The 25818-nt window shown below is 43.5% G+C and overlaps 2 protein-coding genes across 3 annotated transcripts in view; one reads left to right on the forward strand and one right to left on the reverse strand.

The window, feature by feature from the left end:
* LOC144098927 (transmembrane protein 135-like) overlaps positions 1–5648 on the reverse strand; it is a 65585-nt gene extending 59937 nt beyond the window's left edge. The window contains exon 1 of the mRNA XM_077631889.1: positions 5268–5648. Within this exon, the coding sequence (XP_077488015.1) occupies positions 5268–5429 (162 nt within the window). The 5' untranslated portion in view covers positions 5430–5648. The remainder of the gene's footprint in view (positions 1–5267) is intronic.
* A 398-nt stretch (positions 5649–6046) lies between these two features.
* On the forward strand, positions 6047–21648 carry Ate1 (arginyltransferase 1). Of its 2 annotated transcripts, none has more exons than XM_077631891.1 (13): positions 6047–6377; positions 6495–6558; positions 6677–6739; positions 6827–6926; positions 6993–7116; positions 8421–8558; positions 9988–10103; positions 11532–11630; positions 14084–14245; positions 18187–18359; positions 19719–19818; positions 20115–20235; positions 21326–21648. In XM_077631891.1, the coding sequence occupies exons 1-13, from the start codon at positions 6284–6286 to the stop codon at positions 21502–21504; spliced, it is 1533 nt and encodes a 510-aa protein (XP_077488017.1). In that variant the 5' UTR covers positions 6047–6283; the 3' UTR covers positions 21505–21648. The 2 variants fall into 2 exon arrangements, with proteins under 2 accessions (XP_077488017.1, XP_077488016.1); XM_077631890.1 differs by lacking the exon at positions 14084–14245 and adding an exon at positions 16211–16372.
* The last annotated feature ends 4170 nt before the right edge of the window (positions 21649–25818 follow it).

Genomic DNA, 25818 nt, shown 5'->3' on the forward strand with positions numbered 1-25818 from the left:
CTTTCGAGCGGAATGCGCCAGCTGTATCGCACCAAGAACGGAACGATCAGAGGATAGGCTCATGTGGCAACACTTTTTTTAATGTCACTTTTCTGCGGTGCCGCCTTTATCCTCGGGCTAGGGGAACATGACGGCATTGTTGACTGTGTCCCTCAGTGAAATGGAACTGAAAAACAACTTATCAGAATTCTTTCATTAATCGCGACACTACATACACTGTCTCACAATACAGACGGACACCAAAATCCACACATGCGTCACGACACAAATGGAAGCCACCGCACAGATTTCGCGGCACAGCGCGCGGTTGAAGAGCGCCGCGTCAAGCAAGCTGCGTCAAGCAAACCGTGACCGCTTTAAAATGCACTGCGCTGACTTTTTCCGGCTCTGAAGAATAATAAGCAAGGAAAAGGAGACGTCGTATAGACTCGCACCCCAACATGCTTCTTCTTTTGGTGCTGCTATTTAAGGACGTACGTAGGTGTTTGCGGAAACATTTCGCTACGGCGCAGACATTTCCAAGGAGAGCTCGCCGCGCGTCACAGGGAGGTTGTGCGCCTCTGCCGCCGGACGAAGCCACTCTGCAACGCGAGTTCTCCACACGTGCTAGCAACAGCCGGTAAAAGCGCGCGTTTTGAATAGGAGAGGGAGAAAATACTTCCAGTCCGCCAGGAGTTTGGCCGGCTGGCAGGCGAGGGCCGCCGACTACAACCACATCCGCAAAAGAGCAGGAGAAATGTTAGGGTAATAAGGGGATCGTAGACCTGTGGTCATAGGCGAGCGCAAATGGGAAGAGGGACGCAAATTTTCCCAAAAGACAGAATGGCCGCTACCGAGAACTTTCGCCTGCCCTTATAAAGAAACCTGTGCACGCCTGTAAAGCTGTGTTCCACATGCGCATACGGATCGAAGGTTTACAGCAGCAGTGACTGTTTCATGCTAAGCTGGCAGATGAGAGAGAAATGTACGTACAGATAGATGTGTTGGATATTATGGCGCACGAGCAACCTAGGCCGACATGCGCGAAACACAGGGTTAAGTGCCTCTTTTTGTATTAAAATTGAATTTTATATTAAAATTTTTTCTTAAATGCCATAGTTACCAATAATAATAACCACCAATAACAATAATAATAATAATTAGAATAATAAAAAAGAAAATATAGAAGGAGAGAGATTTTTGGACATGGAGTTGGCTAGCGCCACGCTATAAACACGAATATGGGAGTAGAAGGGAGTAAGCTTTTATAAAACAGAGTTTACTCCCTGTTTACTCCTTTCTGTTTAGAGTGCAATTACATACCGCGCCAACGCTTTACTCCGCTCGCAGTACGCTGGCGTGCAAAAAGAATAAAAAGAAAATTACAACTGAAGGAAAAGTGAGTTTATGTTCAATGGTCTTTGTTGGTGGTGGTGGTGAAAAGCCTTTATTTAATGAAAGAGGTGAGGCTCTTTAAAGAGCCCCGCAATATATATATATATATATATATATATATATATATATATATATATATATATATATATATATATATATATATATATATATATATATATATATATACATATATATATCGGGATCGACATCGTTTAGTTGTAAGTTATGATGCCCGAGCATCACGCTGCCGCCTGTTATTATTTTATTCCATTACGTAACCACCTAGGCTACCATGGTAACCACTTGGAGGCCACCATCTTGGATTCTATCCGTGTAATCAGCGTAACTCGGAGGCTCGAAACGCGACCAGTAGAGCAGTAGAGCTAACACTCAAAAACGAAACTATGTGAAATGCAAGAAAGTTCGTCTCATCGTCTCTTCGCGCACACCGCTGGAGGTGACGCTTTACTTCAAGCGCAGGACGTAAAATTGTCGGACCGCACAGGCGAGAACAGCCCACAGCACGGACGCGGCTCGTGGTCTGTGAAGCCCCTCAAGGAAAGCCCAACAAGGCCAGAGAGACAGCCACCAGAAAAACAGCATGATTGCCTTGCTATGACGTGTGACCCCTCCAAGAAGTTATCTGAATGATAGGCTGGAAACTAGTGCAGATAGCAGATACTGCATTTTTTTTTTTGGCCGATTGCGTGTCCGTTGCTCATTTGTTTGCGACGTGGCAAAAGCGCGCTCTTCCGCGGAAAGCAGGATAAGCGCAGGATGGTTCCCTCTATCAGCCAAATCCTATAGTTGCGCACTTTAGTCAACTCCTCGAGAGCAGCGGTGTCGTGGGAAGCACGGGGGTGACCGTGGGGTGACCGGGTCCCAGGGTCAGGACAGCGCTAGAATACTGGTGCCACAGTGCCGACATCATTACATGGAGCTTGTGAGGGAACGCTGGGATACAGCTGGGTAATGCAGTTGTAATACGTCTCGCAAGAAAGAAAGAAAGAGAAGAAAGAAAGAAGATAAAAAGAAGAAAAAAGAAGAGAAAGAAAGATAAAAGGAAAAAGAAAACAAAGAAAGAGAAGAAGGAAAGAGAAAAGGAAAGAAAGAAAATAAGGAAAGAAGGAAAGGAAAAAAGAGAAGGGAAGAAAAAGAAAGAAAAAAGAAAAGGAATGGAGAAAGAGAAAAGGGAAGAAAGGAATAAAGAAAGAAAAAGGAAAGAAAAAGAACGAAATGAAGAAAGAAAGACGTACTGCTCAACCGCCCTCGATCGACACAAGCGCCAATATTAGTTCCAATTAAAATGTTTTCATCATCATAGACATACGCGAGTGAAACAATGCACGCATAGAGTGAGTTAGACTCACATATGTTGACTACACAGCGTATCAAGTTGTACGAATTCCCTAACCTGCTTAAATCTTCAACGAGACCCATTACTTCTCCCCGATGGTTTCAACGCGAGCAGCTGTTATGGAGGTTGTATAATATGCAGCTCGGCGAATTTAAATTTTCCAAAAATCTTCAGTAATTCTTTTCTGTGTTATACCTTTAACATTCGTTGCAGATTGTGTCGCCTTGGTACCAGAAGTAAAGACCATGGGAACGCAAGGAGCCGGGAAATTTCTCGCAACTTGAGGCCGCAAGTGCAGCTGGAAGCTCGAAATTACGAAGCCACAGTCGTGAGGAAAGTCTGTAGCGAATGGACGCTGCTAAGCGCTTCTACATGTATAGTATAGAAAAAAAAAATTGCTCGCTGCTCGGGCCAGCAGAGCTTTATAGAGTGGCAGAAGGTTCAGGTGGTCGCGCCCTTTCGCAATGACAAATTTAGTCAGCGATAAATGCAGGGGCTTCATGCAGCGTGGTGTTGCATCCGGATGCCACAATGAAACGACCTGCACACCTTACGTGCATTTGACCCCCAGCAGTGCGTTGCAGGCACCTTATTCACCACATTTCCAGTCTTTCCTTGGGAAGAATGGACGAAACACAATGTTCACAAATACTGCTGTACTTAGTTTCGTATTCGTGAAAATAGCCGAAACACATTGTTCACAAATACTGCTGTACTTAGTTTCGTCTTCGTGAAAATAGCCGAAACACATTGTTCACAAATGCTGCTGTACTTAGTTTCGTCTTCGTGAAAAAAGCCGAAACACATTGTTCACAAAAACTGCTGTACTTAGTTTCGTCTTCGTGAAAAAAGCCGAAACACATTGTTCACAAAAACTGCTGTACTTAGTTTCGTCTTCGTGAAAATAGCCGAAACACATTGTTCACAAATACTGCTGTACTTAGTTTCGTCTTCGTGAAAAAAGCCGAAACACATTGTTCACAAAAACTGCTGTACTTAGTTTCGTCTTCGTGAAAATAGCCGAAACACATTGTTCACAAATACTGCTGTACTTAGTTTCGTCTTCGTGAAAATAGCACCAATGGCTGTTTATAATTTTATCTGCACGCCATTCATGGCGAAAGAGCTGCGCGTTTCTATTGTCTGATGGGGTCGGGAGGCCGATTGCCTACGCGGTGGTTGCGTAAGTACAGTCCGCGCGTATATACGCCCTTGTTACGCGAACTGAGGCCGTTCCAGCGTTGTTTATGGGGACGCGTATGACAGCTATTTAGAGAACAAAAAGTTCCCTTTCTCGGGCGGGAGAGCGCGAGAAAATAACTGCCCTTCCGAATACAATGGCAGGGTGGTGCGATATGTATATGCACTTTCTGTGAAGACCACGCCGCAGGCTTCAAGAAGACAAGAGATGGACGGCCGCTCAAACGCGTGATCAAAATTACAACAGTGGTCACGCGTTTTCTGCTCTCTGTAACATGGACGCCAGTATATTTTACAGCGCTTAAGCCTTTTTCTTTTGTATCTGATAAGCAACCATTTATAGTGCGAGTGGTACGAATGCACGATTTATTTTGCAATGCGTCTTTCAGAAATTTTTAGCACTGAAACGAGAACATTGCAGGGTTGCGGGAAACAAATCACTCGCCAACATTATGATCAACAGCAAGACGTACACTACGATACAAAGGTTTCTCCCAATTATCTGCAATGAGCCGTCTCCTGTGCCAGCCGCGTCTACCATACCTTCGGAATACACTCTGTTGCTCTAGCGTAGAAATTGACACCCCACCCCCGCTCCTATTAACCGCTGATAGGATATCATTAATTCGAGTTTTTCCAGATCTCTTCCACGTTCGATTTCCTTTACTACACGCGACTGATCAGTCACATCGGCAAAGTATAACTACGCGAAGTGTTGGCCTATATCACATTGAGGAGGGCGCTTATTCGAACTGCCATTGGTCATCAAAAGAGGTTTCCGATAGAGGCCATTTTTAGCGTCCTTGAGATCCGCTGGAAAAAGAAAAGTAAGAAGGTGGCGAAAGAGGAAAAAGAAAGCCAGCCACACGCACGTTCTGGCTGAACAGAACGCGTTCATTCACGCGCGGCTCGCCCGAGAAAGGACCATTAGGGGAACCGCAATGAACACAGTGCGCGCGCGCACGCACGCGCCTCTCAAAATAACAAGAAAGTCGGGGCGCGCGAACGCCCAAACCAGACACAGCGTGTATAGCTTTCTCGCCGATAATCTCACCGGGCCAGGGGCGTGACACAGCGCTGCTGCTACCGGCGTTACGCTCATCGACGGAACGACCCAACCGCAAAGAAATAAAGAGGCAGACACCGCTCGATATACGGCGCGTGGTGCATTTACTCCTGCCGTGTTTCGTGCCGGTGCATAAAAACAACGCACGCCCGCGCGCCGAAGGGCCAGGGTCGTCCGGCAATAACTGAGATCCGCCGGACGACCGACCGACCGACCCACCGACCAATCGGTCCCGGGAGGTGAGGGGGTCTTCCTGGGTCAACGACTCACCGCATACAGAGGCAGGTAGATCTTGAGCGACTCCTTGAACGCGTGCAGGCCGACGTAGACGGACGCCTCGGCGCAGTACGGTGTCCACGTGTGGCCGATCTCGTAGCAGTTGTAGGGCAGTTGGTAGTCCAGGAGCTCAGCGTACTTGCTGAGCACAGACATGCCGTTGCGGACGCGCGCTGCTACTTCCGAGTCAAAACAGCCGCGGCACCATTTGGAGGAGCACCGCGGCAGGCGAGAGCGCAATGAAGAAAAAAAGAGAAGAGGGGCAGTTACGCCAGTGCACCTTCGCCGTCAAGCTCCGAAGTGCGGCAGTGATGCTGCTGCAGGGAGCGGGTGGCGAGCGTTGCCGGCTTTTCAGGCGCGAACGGCGAGAAAAACAGCCGGCCGTCTGTCGGGTTCCGCATGGTTCCGCTCCTCGGCGAGAGCGCGCGTGACAGGAGGAGGGGGCGATCTGATTGGGCGCTGGCGAGTGTTTATAAAATGACGTCTGCGATGACATCACGCTGTTTTGCTTTGAGTTTTTAATGCTTCAGTGAATAACGTGGACGAATGGTAGACGTCAGTAACCTACAGCTCTATAACGCTTATGTAGGAAGTAGGAGTGTAGACAGCGCCACCCTATACTTTTTTGTGTTAGCATTAGTTGTTAGCACTTAAGTGTTAAATAAGTTAACTGACATCAATGCAATTCATAGTACCAAATATTTTTACTTTATTATTATTTATGCGTAATATTTATGGAGGTGAAATTTTTGCTTTTTTTTACTGCCAATTGCGTCACATGGCAAAATACAAGATGGCAGCGTCCTGTTGTTTTTATACCCTTCCGTAAATAGCAGCGGTTTTACACCGCCGCTATCGTTCTGTCGACTGTTATCACTGACGCGGCAGAGACACCACACTTTGCTGCGAACGCTGTCGAGCGCTTCTTTGCCAAAAGATCGCCAACGAAAGCGCACCGTCGCGGCGTTTTTGACTGGGTGGGACTAGGAACTACGAACGCACCAGCCCCCATGGATGACGACTACGGGATTGTGGAATATTTTTACGACCACACTGGCCACAGGTGCGGCTACTGCAAGTCGGAATCGACGAGCCTAAGTTGCGGTACGTGCTTTAACCAGATTAGCTGTCTTTCGCGCTTACGTCAGCGACGAGTTATTAACTTCCTGAAAACGCCTGTGTGTTCACTTTGCCGGTTTTGGCGATCTGTTCCTCATGCAGGCATGTGGGCTCATCGATTGACAGCAGGAATTTATGACGATCTTCTTAATCGTGGTTGGAGGAGGTTGGTATTTATTTTAATCATTTGCATTAATTGTGTTCTTCTGGCAACTAGTGCTGGCTGTGGTGCTTCATGCACACTTGTGTGCTAGCGGTACGTTTTCTGATTTCGTTTCATGAAGATCGGGCGAGTACTGTTACAAACCAATGATGCAAAAGACCTGCTGCTGCCAATACCCCATAAAGTAAGGCTCATCAATTTCTTCACTCGCAAACGCTTCCGCAACGAGCAAATTGCTGGTTTACTGTTGTTTTCCGTCTTCTCAACTCAGGCTGGATGTTGATAACTTCCAACTATCGAAGTCGCAGAAGAAGCTCTTGAAAAGGGTGCACAAGTTTCTGGCTACTGGTAAAAGGAATGAGAACGACAAGGTAACGGCGCCTTCATCGCGAATCGGCGTATGCGTAGTTAATTGGCGTTTGTTTTGTTTATTCTAGCCGGGTGAGAAAGGCGATTTCTGCACCGAGTCATCAGGAGACAGGGTTATGGAAATGCCCGACTTTTCGCACAAGAAGTCGAATGTTCAAATTGACCTGGAGACCTGCGACCTGAAGTCAACAGGTAGTTGCTTTTTACTTCTGTTGGTACTTCTCTTAACCAAGTTCCCAAGGTTGGTATGACGACAGCGATTGCACACCTTTTGTTTGTTGTTGCGTTTACCCAGTTAGTCTGATTTATGGTCACCCTAACACAGACTTGACGATGAGTGAAAGATAGTGTCAAATGAATGAAGTCGTGAACCATATATCAAGCCTGTGAAGTTCCGTGCCCAGCTTTCACATTGAAAAATGTCTGCCTACTTAGCAGATAATTGAAAAGTGCTGGCAACTTACTGTGGCAAAAGAGTATGTTGTCATGAAAAGCAAAATGTATGCTTGTTCCCTTGTAATCTCTTAATTACTCAACATGTCCGGTGTAGATTCTTAAGTTAATCTGTGTATTCAGTAGTCCAGTGAAGAAAATGATATTAGATCTATTGTGCACATCAATACAGTTTTTTTTTTCAGTGTTTCAGCAACTACGATGTTCATGATGCACTGTTTGTTTAAACACATACTGCAGGCATCCAGCCTTGAAGTCATGTTTAACATGACTTCAAGGCTGAATGCTTTAGGAATTTGGAAAATAAGAGAGAGCATCAAAACTATTAAAATTGACCAGCTGGATAACTATAGTTAGTCTCAAAATCTCAGAGTTTAAAGTAGTTGTGATGTGTGGATTTTCAGTCTGTTGTTTACCGTATAAACAACATATTGCTGTTTGTGCAAAATGCAGTTTAGTGAACTATGTCTGTGCCATCATGCAACTGCTGTTTGTGGCATCTCAAAGGAGCACAGCTGTCATATTGTTTCTCTGTTACTTTTTGTGTGAATAGTGTATATTGTAACATACAGTATACAGTACATTTGACCAGTTTACCATTGTTGTATCCTACCCATTTTGGTTAGAATATGGTCCGATGCAACAAGAAAATATTGTGTAGATTGTTTGCAGGGATACTTGAAATATTTCTGTTGTGTAAAGTCTGTGTGAATAAAGATTACTGCTACTGTACTGTTATATTACTGTTACTGCTGTGCTGCCTATATCTGTAAGGAGCATTGTCCCTAGTATGTCAATCCTTATCCCTGTCATGTAAAGTATGGTTAGTGCATCCTAGTTTCCCTTAGTACCTGTTAGTATCTGCAGAATTTGTAGTCAGAGATGTTAGCATTACCATTAGAGTTACATCTTTGAATGGTTCTAAAAGCGTCTGGTATGTTACAGCAGTGTCACTGCATTGCTTTGATTGAAAGAATTTTAAGGCAGCTCTGTTGTCCTACACTGGCGTGCAATGTCTTCACATAAGTGTTGTCAAATTCTAGAAGAAACAGCTACAAGCCTTCAAAATAAAGAAACCATCATCTGTGAGCCCATGGACCACCAGCCAGGGGGGCCACCTGAACCGTCCAAAGAAGAAATGGGCAGCAGTTCCAAGAAGGAAGCTTATGTGCCAAAGAAAGGTGTGTGTATATGCCGTCAGTGTCAGACGAAACACATGCAAGGCAATTGAAACATGAACATAAAAACAAAAATATTAGCTCCTGGAGAGGAATCACATGTGAGGCCTATTAGCACTACTAAAGAGTGATCTTTTCCTTTCTGAAGTGAAGATCAACTTTGTAAGTACCTTGCTGTTCATGTTTGAGTTGTCTTGTTCATGCTTCATGTCATGCTGCTAGTAATAGGTAAAGTCCAAGTAATGGGTTTGCAAGGGCCCACTAGATCTACACTTACTCTGACTCCACTGGCTCTATGCGCTCACATGGGCTTATACACACTTGGCTCATTTGGATTCAGGCTCTTGTGCCTAAAATTCAGTGATTCATGCGCAGAATGATGATGGGAGTGGGTTCCGGAATGCCAAAGCATTGCTATGGGCTATTAGGCGTGCTTTAGTGTAGGGCTCTATAGTAATTTTAACCACCTGAGGTTCGTAAACATGTTCTGTACATGTGTGTTATTATGTTTCACCTCCATGGAAGTATGGCTTGTGCAGTCAGGTTTGAACCTGTGACCCTGTGCTCATCCATAGACACTGATCCGTCACTGCAGGTTGGATTTGTGGCTGAGTTTGAGTCAAAGTTATCATGGCTGAGTGACTCATGAGCAGGCATTCCAACCTGCAACCTGGATTCAGTGAAATCTTTCATCTGGACCTTATTACATTTTGTTATTGCAATTTGTATTTAGGTTAGCACCATGAAAACACTGCATGGGTGGCAGATATATGCGTGAATTTGTGAGCACATAAGGAGCTAAGCAGTTGACATAGTCTCTTCATAGTGGCATTCAGTTAGATTTTGAAACGGATGTCTTTGGTAAAACATTGATGGTAAGATAGCTGATAATTTCAGGATGATAGTTGCGCTTTTACTTTAAATTATGTGAAACACATTGAATTTGTGGACACTTAAACCAATAAGTCATAGTGATTTTCTTTGAGCAGATTTGTGTAAGATAAAATTTGGAGACCTTCTTATAGGTTAGCTTTAAACTGCTTACTAACAAAACCAAACTGAAGAGAAGGGAAAGGTTGTATGATCCAACCAAAGTTTTCATTTGAATGTAGCTTTGTGGGCATAATGTTTTTGTTATGTCAAATTTGTTTGCAATGAGGTCTTATTGTAATTATTATTTAACAGGCCAGCACCATTGATTTACTATTTCGTTATTTTTTATGCACAAAAATGTCCACCTTTCCAGAATTAATGACAGATGTCTATTCTTTATTAAAAGCTTGTACTTCCGGAAAGCATAAACACTGTGTGTATTCTGTAGTGTATATACAGTGGAATGTTAATGTATAGCACAGCGAATATAAGTGAGCAGATGTAATGCTTTTACAATTTAGGTGTGAAGAATTCTTGTTGCTTTTTGGTTTTCTTCCAGGCTTAGGCGCTGACCCAAGCAAACCGATGTGCCGGAAAGCTCGTGACATCCGCCGTGAAAGATGGCTTTTAAAACAGAGCAAAACTGGCAATGAGCTCAACTCTGACACTGCTCAGGTAATAGACAAATTCCATGTCATAACATAAAATACTCTTGCTTAGGCCCAAAAAAGTCCTTAATTTGAACATTTTTTTTTCTTCCTGAAACAGTGTGGGAAATCCTAGCATTTTTTTTTTGCAATATGTTATAGGAGTTTTTCAATAATTCTTGCTATTCGACGTTGTGAATGAAGGCCAAAGTGTGGGAATTTACCTACTACTATACTCGGTAGTACGATCAGGGTGACCATGGGAAAAGTTCGTCATGACCAACACTTAAAGCTACATGTGAAAAGAAAAAAATTTTAAATCCAGTATGGAGTGCATTCTGACTGAACACTCAGAAAGCAGTTCCTAATGGAAGGAAAAGAAACAAATGTTTGCATGTCTAGCATGAACTCATATCACGTATGTGACTTTCTGAACTTGGGCTGGTGACAGGTGAACATTTCTGTTGTATTTATACTCCCAAATTGGTAGATCTGTCCTCTTGGTTGACACCTTAACTTTGGCAGCTAGAAAAAATAAAGCTGGGGCTGGAGTGATGGGTCATCCAACAAAAACTTGAGCCACCAACATGTGATGAAGGTGATGCACCACCTGAGGGCTGAGATAATGCTGCACCTACCGGCAGAGAAGAGCATAAAGACGCATTGTGATAGGAGCGCGAGGGAAGCTAGAAGAAACTGCCTTCTGTTCGTTCTATTAATGTTCTGCTGACAACCTAAGCCTAATAATCTAGCGTTGCACATTTAATGGGAGTAATTTAACAAACAACGAAGTGATGATAGTGCAAATGTGCCATCGGTGAGGCAACAGCATGATGGGGCTCAGTTCTGATCGTCATATCGGCGTTATCGTGAAAATTTTTCCACAGGTAGCTTGTAAAACCTTTGCATAATAGCAGCGGTAGAAACTGTCGTACTTTTAAAAAGGTTGAAGGTGGCATTGAGGAAAGACTAGAGTCTCTACACTGACATTGACTGCACCGTCCTCTCCCATTCTTTTTTGCGTTTCTAGCCTTGTTTTCACCCTGCCCTTGCCTTGATCTATATCTTGATCTGTCAGTACCTGTAGCAAAAATTTTTTCCCTAATTTCAATATTAATTAAAATTTCCTGCAAACTCGTGAAGATTCTTTTTTCTCTATAGGCCCAATTTTGGGCTGAAAATTCCTTGGAAAAGGAGAATTCCATAAAAGGGATATTACTGACGTTGGGCAAAAGTTATAATTAGGCCTGTTCCCTTGCTGAAGTCAAATATAAATTGGGAATTTCTATTTCTGTTACACATAATGACCCATAGTGGAATATTATTTTGAGAATTCCTGAACAGTAGCCCTGTACTGGCAGCGCCACATTGCAATGCTGAATGAAAATCCTTATTTAGACCAAATTTGAGCTCAGTCCGCAGCTGGCGCTGTTAAAGATGTTTTTCTTGTTTCCAGGCTGCCCTGTTGTGTTCAAAGAAACCAAAGAATGAGCCAAAATCCCTGGAAGATTTCCTATTTGAACCACTGCCCCCAGACGCTGCCCACAAGCTCGAAGTGAGTACTGGCCGATTCTCCAGGCCAGATTTGCTCAGGGAAGTAATACAAACACTAAACTGCTGGCCAATGAATTTGTTGTTCAGTAAAGTGTTGTTTACAAATGCATTCTCTTTTTCTGGTGCGGTTGACTGAGCCTAGACAATTCCCGTGCGCTCTTTCAGTGCTCTTTGGAAGCACATGGCTATTTCAGGCCATGTGCAAAATACCAAGCACTGTTACTACCAGAAGTAGTTGTTAATGTAAAACACCTGTAGTTTTTGCATAAGTTGTTCAGTAAGTGTTACCTCCTCAGCTACTTGCAGTTTGAATTCTTATGAGGTGATGGATCTCAAAAACGCTCTTCTCAAATGAAATTTAGGAATGACCTCTTTCCCGGAAGCACACAACTCTTTGGTATAATCTCAACATGCCATCATAAAAAAATCAGGGCAGCTGTTGGCGAGCCACTTGGTACACTGGTGTGTGCACAAACATGTAGTGCACCACAGTCAAATGTGCAGTGCACACTGCTTAAAAAAATGTGTAGTGCACGCTTTCCAGATGGTTCTTCATCCTGGGAAGCGGCCAGTAGGAGAAGCAATACAGCTGCCCTCGTTCATCTGTGACAGTACACGGGGACTAGTGCTCGATTCGTCTCTTGGCATGCACAGAATAGTGCTGTCATGGTGGAAATGTGTCACCTCTGATGGGGCTACCCTGAAAAATAATGTTCTGGTGGGAAAGAGGCCATTTCAGACTTTTGTTTCAGTGTAGCTTCTTATACTTCCATCCACAACCCAGGAGGCAAAAATGATTAAACATGCCCCTTAGCTTAGCAATTTCCACTAAGTATGAAAGGAAGGTTAAAGCTAACAACATTGTAATGCTAAAGCTCCCTTAACTGCTCTGTTCTCTGGCCGAACTCAGTGCATAAAGTTCCTGCTTCTCAACCCTCAGCCTTTGAAGTGGATGGTTTCTTAGTTTCTAAGGCAATTTTGTTTCAGTGTGGTTTATAATGTGCTCTCCAGGACCTTCAGAGCACCATCTCTAAGCATTTGATGCTTACATGTGTTGATATGTTTGATGCTTACATATGTTGATATGTTGAGTTGCGTCCCTCATAGCCTGAGTCACTTTGGGATGTTAAGCCCCCATAAACCATATGTTGATATAGTAGTTTTGTTTTATTTTTTTCTGGGACTTGATGGCCACAGCATATTATGAACGTACTGAAACCTTCTCAACGTGAATACAAGGTGCATAGTATGTAGCCGACTTTGATACTTACCTATCCTTCCACACCTTGCTCCTGTAATCTGCACTCTAAAATGCACATTGAATGTATGATTAGTAAATACTAATGTACCTTTTCAGGACATGCACTGTATATTGCCACATATAAGTCGACTCCCCCCCCCAAAGCAAGAAACACGTTAACATTGCAATCACAAGGTCAGTAGTTGGAGGCAGATTTCAATGCTTGCGTGCAGCCGGCTGAGTAGTGTCAAATCAAACTGCCTAAGCTTCTGCAGTTTCGGACTCTGGAGTGACACGTGTGCTCCGGATCATGTCCAGATGCTCTGGAAGCTACCGGAAGTTGCCTCTCACGCTGTCCACTGTTCACCGGGAAAAGTGGCTACTGGCGTGGGCGAGGCTGGTAAATGGCGTGCCGTTCAAATTTCAAAGCGCAATCAACTTGTTCACAATTAACAATACTTTTTTCTGACACATGGAGCACCATGCATTCAGCCAGTAGTGAGCACCGGCTTGAGGCGCGTGCGCGCAGCCTGGACGAAACTACCGCAGACACCGCAGATAGGTCGACTCCGCGTATTGGTCAACCCCTCAATTTCAGATGGCTGTTCCTGGAAAAAAAAACATCGACTTATATGCAACAATAAACGGTAGCTATTTTACAGCAAGTTTCTGTCTAGGAGAAAAAAAATACTTTGCTTTCTTTGTCCCAAAGAAGGCATTTTTACACTTTGCAACTGCTGCACATTTACAAATCACCATTGGTATACTAATATGTTATGGGAAAATCCCCATCACTTGAACATGAATGATGTGGCTGCTGTCATTCGCTGCAAAAAATACATAGAACGTGATATGCCACAGAAAACTGTCGGAACTAATGCTTCACACTTCTTCAGGTCATTGTCCTGGCATATTGTGAGGAACCAGACAGAACAAGATTTACATAGGCAATGATGTTTCTAGAAATATCACCATCGCGACATCAGAAACAGCACCGAAGCTTTGAGAAGACTTCCATATTTGGCAGTATTTGTATTTGATGTGGATGTTTTGTGTGCAGCTACGTATTGGTGATTACATTTGTACATTTACATGTTCAATCGGAAGCCTTCTTTTCTGTAATCATTCAGAGAGCCATTTCACTGTTTCATTAAGCACTTGCTGATTCACACCTAGCCTTGGCTGTGCACATTTGTGTGTGTGTATGTGTGTAGGTTCGCCTGGTGCGGAGTAGCCCCGATTGTCCCGAGTTTGCAAACTCCTTTGGTTCCGCCTTAGCCGTCTACTTCCGATACCAGCAGCAAATTCACAAGGACCCCCCGGAAAAACTAACGGAGAGACGCTACCGGCGCTTCCTAGTCAATAGCCCAATCCAGGTAGTCATTTTCATTCGCTGCTGAGCTGCCATTGGTCCTGAATAATTGCAAGAGAGAGAGCACTGCTGGCATAGCCAGCCACAGGTGAATTGTGGCGTCCTCTGATTTTCCGCGGCCATACTGTTATTCCATAGGGCCATAGGGGTTCGTCTCCAAATGCTGCTGCTGCTGTTTTCATGCTCATTATTTCCTGAGCTCATGTCAGTCTTGCCTAGGAACATGCAGTTAGTTGCAAAAGTTGAGGTCGCAGGAGAGTGAGAAAAACCAAACTGTCTCGCAGACTGGGTGCACATTCTAGAACTGAGAGCTGCATTGCATTGATGGCAGACGCGTCTGCAGATTGAAGTTTTGAGTTTAAGGCTGTGTGCATACATCAGGAAGTGGTTGAGCATTTCTGTGGATCTTGTAGTTCATAAACTTTCGCAGCCAGTGGCATGCATCTCGCGAAATGTTGCGCAACAGTGCCGAGAAATGGTTTTACCAGATCAGGTCATAGTTTGTGTCAGTGGAAAATTCTCGGCCTTTTAGACACTACCAAGACAATCCTTTACAGGCAGGTATGAGAGATAAAAATACAGAAAAGAGCAGGATTTGTTCAAGACAAACATTTGGAAGAATATATGCAGAATGAACTCTGGAAATAGCTAAGAGAAGCCTTGCGAGAAAAAAAATTAAGAATGGAAGCATCACTTTGGTGGGGGTGCTCTTGGAGGTGATGAAAGCTTCACCATAACAAATCTCTCTGAGGAAGAAATGCAGTGAACAAACAGGTAAACAGAAATCAGTATTGTTGTATCATTGGCTGGCAAAAAATCTTGTATTGATTTTTCAGCACTCACCAATAACTGGTAATGATTTAACTGAATATAATATGGTGTTTCAAACCTCACCAGCATAGAATGACGACATAATTTTGTCGCTAGTCTAGCTTGTGGTCTAGGTAGCAAGGAGCTGTTCTTAAAGAGGTATGAGCAAAGTTAGTATCTTGTGGAAATTTTTTGTGAGTCTCCCAGTTTTATTAGCAGAGTCAGCTAGGAATTGTGGGGAGCATGGACAGTGTTTTGCTGTATTTTCATCTGCTATAGCCATCTTTGTGAAGGTGGTATATGACCAGAATAAGTAATGCCAGTGCTCGGCTTTGAGCTCTTGTCATGCAATTCTTTAATTTGACAGAAACTTGTTTTTAAGTGCAGCATTTATCACTAGTGTAACTGCAGGACCTTCCAGTATACTCTTATATTTTGCTGCAAGACGTGGCTTACCTCTTGTTCATGCATACATTCGTTCTCATTTCACAAAGTTTTTGCAAAAACAAGGCTTCGGCAGAATCCAAGGACGTTTGCATACTTGGTTGTGGCACAAAAACATGATGAGCTTTGTGGTACAGTAAGAAATGCATAACGCATTGAATTTGACATCTCTTTCTGATCAAAAGCCAATATAATCATGTCAGTAAAGGATAGAGGCAAGCAAGTGGTGGAAAGTTTATCCATTATCACTGAGCAAGAATGCGTGTTCATTCATTTTCGCATCACACAGAAATATGGGTATCATCGCGAAAGGAGGGGCTTTATGTCATACTGCTTCCCCGGGAGGCCGCCACAGCTGCATAAAAACATCTATAACTTGCTGAGCTGCTGCATGCCTCCGAGCCCGAAGGAAATAAAGCACATTTCCCATGCAGTCATGGTTCATGCACAGTGGTGATGGTGTGTTCAACCTTGTGCAGCCATGCTGGTACATATGGGTGTATTCGTTTCGGATGATGCGAGGCCTTCAACATGGCCTGTTTTAGCTACAATGTTTCTGCACACCTAGCTATTACTCACTTTTCCTTGTGGCTCAGCTTTGATTGCACCATAGAGGATTTGTGAGCTACACAGCAGGCAGCATTGAACATGCTCTTGCTTGTAGGTTCATTATTGAACTAGTATATCAACCACCTGCATGTTGTTGCATGGCAAGGTGAAGACAGTTGTGTCCAACGGGCGGTCACCAGAGTTTGAGATGACCTTTGGGAAGTCGTGGAAGCTTTTCGAGCGCTACCAGATGCAAGTGCACAAGGAGCCACCCAGCCAGTGTGACAGGGAGTCCTATCGCCAGTTTCTGGTGAATTCACCGCTGCAGGTAAAGGAACCAAAGAACTGTGGCTTGCTGCACAGCTGTGCTCTCTCTCTCATTCTGCCCCTGTTGCTGTGTGGTGTGTGCTTCATGCCTTGGTGAACGGTGCGGTGGTGGTATTATGGCTGTAGGGGACGGACATTCGAGCAGTGGGCGGTGAGGGTACGGCCACACAGTGTGAGCCTATTATGGCATTTGTCAGTTGCCTTCAATGGGACAGGCAGAGCATCTTAAAACTATCTCAGTGATGGCAATGAGAGATTAAGGAGTGGTCTACAGCATATGTGGTGCTCCTACTGGGAAGTGGTAGTGACATATAAACGTCAGGAGTAAATGTCGTGAACCTTTCATCCAGTAAAAGGTAATTTTCAGTCCATGGCTGTGGCAGGAAGTCATCAAAGATGCCGAAAGCACTCAATTACCTCTTGCATCATGATGTCTCGATGTACCAAATTATCGATGTACCGAACTACTTTGTAGCCATATTCTAAATCGGTACATCTGGTTTCGACTGCATTACAAACAATTGGCAACACTGTTAACAGCAGAGTGTCCCTCCCCTATTTGTAAATGAACTACTTGCCTTGGTTGAATTTTTTAACATCAGCTTCGAGGTTGCCTTTTATTTTGTAATACTTGTTGTTGACTGCTTTGCTGTAACAGTTGTGGCTGCACATTGTTGGGGAGTTTTCAGTTGTGATCAAGTGTGTTGCATTACTTGTCTTAAAGTTTCTTGTGCAGTGCGGGAGCACTTTGCTGCTTATCAGGCAACTTATTATCAGTTTAATTGCTTATCAGACAGTATGCATCAGTTGGAACTTGGCACAGGCATAAAGACAAAGGAAGAACTTACTCGGGCATGCTCCTGTGTGTTTCTCCGTGTTAGCAATAAGTGACCTTTAAAATCCTTATAATATAATGTCAGAAACTCAAGCATGATCTGTATATATATTTTAGGTTTGAGTTCTGCTGTTAATCAACCAGTATCAAAAGGAATTTAACAAAAATGTGAAAGCCAAAAAGAAGAGTGTATTTGAATATGTTACTGTGCGTCTCTTCATGTTAGCTCTGAGTGACCTTTGAAAGCCCCATATATATAATATCACAAACTTAGGCATGATATATTTTGCAGGCTTGAGGTTTATTGTCTGTTTTCCTGGATAAAATGGAATTTAGCACAATCATGATGAAAACCAATAACAAGGACATACTACTTGAACACTTTCCTGTGTTTCTTTTTATGTTAGTGCCAAGTCATATCTAAAGGTTATACTAGAGCCACCAGTAAGTCAGCAACATGCACAGCGTCATATTGCTAGGAATACTTAATTGCATAGCTTCTGTGGAGTCACATGCTATTTATGAAATCATATGCAGTATGATATGCAGAGAGCAGGTTATGAATTGTACGAATGCTTATAATAGTGTACTGAGCTGAACGCTGTACAAAAGCCACATACTGAATGAAGCTTATCGACACACACGAGCTACTGTTTGGTCATTCAGGTCAGTACAGAACACCTTATGTACTGATTCTCATGGTTGGTGTAAATTGGTACTCTTGCATGTTGTGGTCATTTATATGCAACCTGCCTAACAAGTATTTGAGCTCATCGCCATGCTTCTAGTCGTTACTAGCTGTAGCCTACCCTAGCAAATCAGTGCTCACAGAAGCTTCTTATGACTGAGCTTCTTATGAGGTTCTTATGCTTCTGTGAAGTTACTTTTTTTTTTGCAGTGCCATGATGGGCATTTTTGCATCTTTAACACAGAGCTAGCCAGACTTCGTAGTGACATCAAGTATGGTTGTTTTGATGCAGTACGATCCCCAAGGCCCCTACAGCCTGGGCTCGTTCCACCAGCAATACTGGCTTGACGGAAATCTGATTGCTGTTGGCGTCATTGACATCTTGCCCACATGTCTCTCCTCTGTGTACCTTTACTATGATCCAGACTACAGCTTCCTGTCTCTCGGGACATACGCATCACTCAGGTGAGCTTGAACTAATGCAAGAAGTTGGTCATGGAAGTGTGGAAATAAAACTGCACGTCCTACTGAGAGGCAGCCCCCCAGCTTTTTTTGTGTTGTCATTTTGGTGAAGGTTGGAGAAATGTATTGACATTTAAGAACTAAATTTTATGATTAAGAGAGGAAAAGTATGACAACATCATGGAAATAAGGAATGTGGGACGTTGCAGTGCTCCTGAACGCTGTGTGCTATTGCACTGCTCTCGTAGCATCGGTCATTTGGACGGAGAGCAAGCGCAAGCTTTCGATGAGTATCAGTGTTTCATGGAGGAGCTGATGTTTCTTGTGAGGATGCATTGAATCTGCAAGTGCGTAAAAAATATGATAGGAATTTGGTGTAAGGCTTTGGTTGTCAGCAACCACTGCCAAAATGTTTCTCTTAGAAATCAGTGAAAGGCTTGAATTAGATCCAGTAGGGATCGATTGGAATGGATTGAGCAGGCTGACCAAAAATGCCTGAAGGGCTAGTGCAGGTGGTTGCCAAAAGTTCTTACAAAAACAGTTGCAAGAAAGCAGTTACCCAGAAGCACCCACAAAAGATAAGCTGAGTTTGTCTTTAATGCAAGAGCCTGATAAGAAAAGTGCATGAGGTGGAAGTGATGGTTCCAGACGTTCACTACAGACAATCCAGTGGTGCTGGGGTACATGTGTTTTAGCAGTCAATTGTGGTTCCAACTTTGATTATGAGACTTTTCACAACACATGCACGCAAGTTTGTGAACACCCACACTCGGTGCACAAATAGCCCATGTATCCTGACAAAATCGGCATGGGGTTTGGCGTATCAGAGTGGCACAAAATTGGGAGCATTGTTTTCATCACAGCTGTGATCACTGTTGTATGCACTCAGATTTTCTCGTTATACTGAATGGTCATTAACTGAATGGTCAGTTGGTGCTTGGTTACTCAGGAGAGTGAATTATTTTACACTGATTGCTGGAACTTCTGTCTTATAAAGTTTCTTCAATTTAAATTTAGTTTGCCTCGTCTGAAAAAAAAATTGTAGAGGTGAGCTTACCAGCTTAGCTCATCCATCAGTGAAAGTTCTTATACTTTGGTTTAGTCATTTAGGTTAATCTCACCCTCCCCACTTTCTCTCCCCTAAATGTGGAGGGGAATTTTCCTCTTCACTTCGCCAAGCTGGCACATGTGGCAGCTATTTGGTTTAATTGATTCAAATTAAATCAACTAAGCATTAGGCAAACTAATCAGTCAAGGTCTTACAGCCCACACTAGATTCCGTGGTAGAATGCAGGGCTTTATGGCTGAGCCAAATCTATAACAGCTTTCTCTGTAAAGGTTCCCTGCTTTTCCACATTGCAGGGAGATCGCTTATGCAAGAGAGCTGCATAAAGTGTGTCCGAGCATCAAGGACTACTGCATGGGCTTCTACATCCACACGTGTCCCAAGATGAGATACAAGGTAGGTTGTGTGCACTAGCTGTTTGGTGTCAGCTCTAAGTGACTTTTGTCTGACTGCAACTGGAGTATTATGGTCAAACATGTAATGCAGTGTGTTGTGCTCTAGAGGCAAGTCAAGGGCCTGTGCGGTTTATGTATAGCTACATTTTTGTCCCAGCTAGTACCGCGAGTCATGCAGGCTGAGGCTAAGTATCTTAAAAAGGCACACCAAATGGAATTTATCTTCCCTGCATTACAGTTTCCTTGTTAACAGAGAGATCGAGGGTCTCACGGAAATCTTGCATGTGGCCTTTTCAGGGGAACTTCTCACCGTCTCGACTACTCTGTCCTGAAACTTACACTTGGCACCCCATAGAGAAGTGCAAGCCCCTCTTGGATGCCAGCAAGTACTCGCGCTTTGAACAGGATCCCAAGAAAGGTACTTTCGGAATAATTCAGCACGACTACAGCTTTGTTTGGAAATCGCCGCAGGTAAAGAGTGGCATGAGAGAATTGGCATGTTAAACAGTTTTGTCTTCACTGGCCAACCTTTTAGTTTTCATATAATGTGCAGACATAATATCCTGTTGTTTTCAGCATGCTTGTAACCTGCAAGGCTTCTTTCTTGTCAGACCCAGAGTGGCTATAGTTTCGACTGTTGGGCAGGCCCCAGGAGAAAAGTGTTGGTGTTTCAGCAGCAGGGTTGGAGGAGTGAAGTGAGGGGATACAAAATGTAAAATTGCTGTAAACTGTAGGCCTGGATTTTGGAAGAGCAAGTGAAATCAGGTGGGTAGACTGGCGTCAGGATTTTGATGGAAGGACTTCAGGGCAAGTCTACAACTATACAATTTTTGGATCTAAAGCAGAACCTACTGGCATTAATTTAAAATGTTTTGTGCAGGTATTTACATTCAAGCACTGTGGTGAAGGCTACAAACTAAGACATTGAAGTTGAATGTATTTTGCAGATGTTTCTGAAGAATGCATATTTTGATTATGCCAAGGAACTGCTATGGTCTCTTGACACACTAAATAAGAGCATTTGAGTCTGTACTTGGCATTTTAATGTGATAGCGTAATGTGATAGGAGCTTTTGCCGCAGAAAATCCAGCACCGTTGACCGTGAGCGAAAAATCCATGAAAAATCCCCAGAGAAGCAACCTTGGAGGCAGCTGGGTCACCTAGGTCACGTAACCTTGTGGCGTTATCACAACCTGCCTGCAGCATTGTGAGCAGACAGGGCACTGTGACAGGCGGCAGTTAAATTAATGATTGATCGCACGAGGTTGCTCGGGAAGAACTACATGGATCGCCCAAGTCCCACCAGTGACAAAAACTGCAGTGGTGCATCGCTTAAGCGCTGGACCACTGCGCCAGGAGTGGTGTGAGGACTCCCAGGGATCTATGAATGTTAGGTAGAGAAAGACCAATCCTGTATATACTGGCATTAACCCATTAGCTGTCGTGTCATACCCTTAAGGCAGAGTTTGAGTGACCCCTCCAACTTTTTGTTGCTTTTCTGTGGGCAGGTGATGAAAATGCAGTGCACGACCTGGACGAAGTCGCCATCCTCTACAACAGGGCGGTGATCCCATACAAGAAGTATGTCCGGCTAAAAGGAAACATCGACAGGGCCGAGGTGAAGGAGTATGCTAACCTAGTTGGCAAGAAATGCATCAAGCGACTCTTCCTCTACCGCAAGTCGTGATGGCTGCCGGTGCATACACCGCAACCGGAGTGCAGTGCACCGTTCTGCTCTTGTGATAGTATACTTGGACAGTTCTTTTAATTTGCTTAAGCGCGACTGTTGAACCAACAGCATGTTAATAAACACATACTAGAGCTCTTGTCACTTATGCTCGCTCTGGTACAACTTTTCTTGCAGCACTCGCTGTTACAACTCCCCCTGCATTCTTGTGGTCATCATCTGCACAAAAGGATGGCATCATAGAGCACGGCCATGTGCCTGTGGCTCAGTGACATGACCCAGCGGTCATGTGACTGAAACCATGAACACATTTTCTTGTCACTTCCTTTCTAACTTGGATCACATTATGTGAATGTCTCATTAATTTTTTACAACCGCTGAAACGACTGGTGACCACTGAATACCACTAACAAGACTGAATGTGCCAATGGTTTGGAGTTTGGCTAGTTGGTATGAAATCGCGTTGTGAAAAAAGAGAACCAAGATTGGATGGGACGTGTTTATCTCCTCTAACATGCTGCCTCTATGCCGTCTTTATAAATTGCATTTATGTGTGCATGGATGTGTCAAGATAGATATTTCGTCATTCTAGTTGCACTTCTCAGTCAAAATCGGGAATAAACACTTCATCCAGTACGACTCACCTTCTAAATGAAACAAAATGCCCTCTTCAGTATGGTTTCCATGCTTGAAAACAGTCAATTTTGATATTTATGTGTTACTTAAACCCACATGTGTAACCCATATAGCAGACCATAATGCTCTCCAAAGAAAACACAGAGTTCACTCTAATACAATTCGCAACATTCAGTGCGAAGCCCAGCCGCAAGTTGCTACAATCCTTAATATGGCAGATCGAATGCCTTGGTGACCAGGCATGGTTTCTACTAGTTCTCGGATTCTCCACGGAACAATTGTTATTGGGTCTTCGTCCTGTAGGGTGAGATAAATTGGTAGTCTTCACATTCGACAGATAGTGCTTTACAGAAATATTGCATAGTTCTTTTGGCATTCCAACAAGGGTGCCTGCTAGCATTCTATATCATCATCAGCAGACTGTGCCAAAAGAAAGTGGTGCATTTATTATGGTAAGCAAAAAAGTTTGCACTTTTTAGCAGCTAAAGTAGGACGATGCATTCGTTGCACAAGTAAATACGGTAATAAAGCTACTGCACCAGAGGTTGTTTGCATCGTAAACTCTGCATGTTGGTAGGCGATTGAATCTACCCTTTTCTGCTATTCTCACAATTGCATCAATATGTCATGCTACTTTCTATGAGTGCATAGTCATGTGCAGCCTTTTCCGTTTCTTTTTCATCACAAAAATTATGGTGATGTAATGCCTTCCCTCTAAACCCTTTGCACACAATTGTGTACATTGCAAATTCTCGGCATTCTTTCATTCTGCCTGATATCCTTTACTTCCGCTGCCCCAGCTCAGGTGCTTCAGTATCGATGGCAGATGCCAGGGCTAGCAAAAATCTTTTCCTTCCCTTTTATATTATTCTAATAAAAACCACTTACTGCGAATTCTCGGAGTATGCTTTACCTATACGTTATTTCATACATCAGGTGCAACAATGTCAAAGCTAGTGCTCTTGTTTGCACTGTCTACGTCTGTGATAAAAAAATAGTGCATCCCTTGTGGTGAGCAAAAAATAAATGCTAAATAAATTTGTCATGACCTCCTTTAAATGCGCTCTACTGCTGCTGATGCTTTCTCAAGCTTTAGACTACTAGGCCACAAAACAAGCTCGGAGTAACAAGCCCCCTTTTATTTTTTCATGCGGACTACTTCCATACCTTTTACAGCATTGCACCTGATGTATGAAACGAAGTTTAGCATTAATTTTTTTACTTCAGGCCAATTTAACATCCTTAGTATTACCGATATCATGTTTTTATACCAACTAGCAAACAATATTTCTCGAAATGGTGAGCATGGTAGTTCGTTCTCAGCCATTTTCTTGCAGATTTTGCCACCAGTACTAATTGGCAGTTCTTCGAGAAAGTCGATTCCACAATCCCTAGGGTGTTAATTTTACAAATTTCCAACTACCTTTACCATTTGTAAGAAATTTTGCATGTGCCTGTAAGAAGTTAACCATTATTGTTTCATTGGAAAAGTAACAAATCAACTTCCTCGAGGCCCGATTATGCTATTTAGGCAGAAAAATATTTATTTGGAACAAAATGATAAATGGTGCCTTTAAGTGCTAAATCCTACAGGCCTGAGCACATTTTAATTTATTTCCACACATAAATTATGTTATGTGCAGTCTTTGCCATCCTTACCATTTTTTCCTTATGTTTTAGAATGCGAAGTATTCGGTGCGTGATTTGACAAGACGTTTTCCTAATACTTACGCGTGATCCAAGTTTAAAATCCCACTATTTCCAGACCGTTTGTAACTTTGATGCTGTGTTCTTGGCACAGAGAGGGTCTTAACCAAATGCATGCACGTAGCCTCAAGCCATAGCTTTAACCACTCTCGTCAGATTTGAATTCCAATTTTCCCAGTTAAAAAAGTCATACAAAAGCAAAAAGATTCCTAAATGCTCTTCAAGCAAGCATGCTAAATTTAAAAGTCACACTAAAGGGAAACAGGAAACTGAGCAAGACACTACACTAGATGAACAGATTATTCAAGAACTCTACCACGTTTTTCTATGTGAAAAGGGGCGGCATTGCTGTGAAAACTGCAAGAGATTCCAGATATTCTCTCACATTCACGGCCTTCGAACCCGAGAAGGGTTTTATATCACATGTAATCAGAGGAGTCTCTTTAAAGCACTAATGCTGTCGAGAGCTGCCAGTTCTGAATTTGCTGCTTGCAACAGCTACATGCAGGCCAAGCACTCGGCGCTTGTGTCTGTGTCAACTTTCTGTTCTTCACCATTTTGATTACAAGGTTCTTCACACTTGGATTCGTTCGCCGCGCTGCTTGCCCCATATTCTGATGGTACTTGCCCGTCGAAAATGATGCAACAGTCGTGGCCGACGAAGAGTTAAGTTACCAGGCGCAGTTGGTCGCAAAAAACTAATAGATATGGCCACATGTTCTTCACTTTTATGCAATTTTCTGCCTTTTCAAAGCTTTAATTGGTACAAATGACACTAACCTATCAGCCTAGCTTGAGTTAGTCCCTTTAAGGCAGAGAAAAAAAAAAGGATGGATTAATGCACCAAAGCTGCACAGACTACTACAAAGCATGTCGTAGAAGCATGCACCAAATTTTTGTTGCGTGTTCAATTTTTAGGACATGCAGGAAATTAGTAAGCATGAATCACTACATGGAATCTGCTTGCACCTGGTAAATAATTTATACTTGAAATCCTTACCCCTTGTTGCTGCTTCGCCCTCTTATTGTTGTCCAGCTCCTATGCGCTAGCCTGCCCCGTGAACCGGAATGACACTGTGGGAACAGCCATTGTATTGCTGTTCTGGTGTATCTTGTGATCTGAAACCTACTTGTGACATCACAGCCATGGTTCAGCTGCTGAACAGAGTTAATATGGGGAAAAAAAATTCAGTTATAAAGTACTTGCTGGGCACACGCAAATTCCATGAGGTGATCCACGTTTACTTTTTATTCACCATCCCAAATAATAAAAACATGCAATGAAAAATTTGACGGCTCTGCTCTGTAAAGAATGCAAAATCTCGTTACAACTTGGTGGAGGTGCTGGGCAGTAAACTGTCAAGAGTGTGGATGGTGCCGAAGAATTTTTGATGGCCCTGCTAGCCGGACGTTAATGACCAAGCGAGCTGATGGCACTCCTCGGCATACTTGGAAGCTTCTGAAATAGTGGTGCACTCAGACTCATTAGGCTGGTAAGAAAGTACAGTATCCGAGTGACGAGGAAGGTTCTCGCCCATAGTAAAGGAAAAATGGTGAGAAGCCACATTGTAGACCCAGTGACATCCGCAAGAGATCAACGAAGATGTAACCGCGACACTGTGTGTGTCCCGCCTAAAGCTGTCCTATGACCCACGTGTGCCGTTGTCTCCCTGACTCGCCAGGATGGCTTCGCCTTCAGCGGCTGCAGCCGCACTGCCACCGCACGGCGAGAGATCGTTGCGTTCATGGTCGAAGCGTGGACCGCCAGTTTGGCTAGCTTTTCTCGGGCTGTTTTCCCTGTAAATCTTGTTACAAACCCTTTAATGTGCATTGAAATCTCTGCATACAGGCATTTTTTTTATTTTGAGTCTGCCAAAATGCAGCCACTGCACCAACAAATCGAACATGCGAACTCATGCTTAGCTGCAGAATGCCGCTGTCACCATGTCACCATAGTGCTAGCACCGTAGG

This window comes from Amblyomma americanum, chromosome 7 (assembly GCF_052857255.1).
Source record: "Amblyomma americanum isolate KBUSLIRL-KWMA chromosome 7, ASM5285725v1, whole genome shotgun sequence".
In the NCBI taxonomy this organism is placed as follows: Eukaryota; Metazoa; Arthropoda; class Arachnida; order Ixodida; family Ixodidae; genus Amblyomma; species Amblyomma americanum.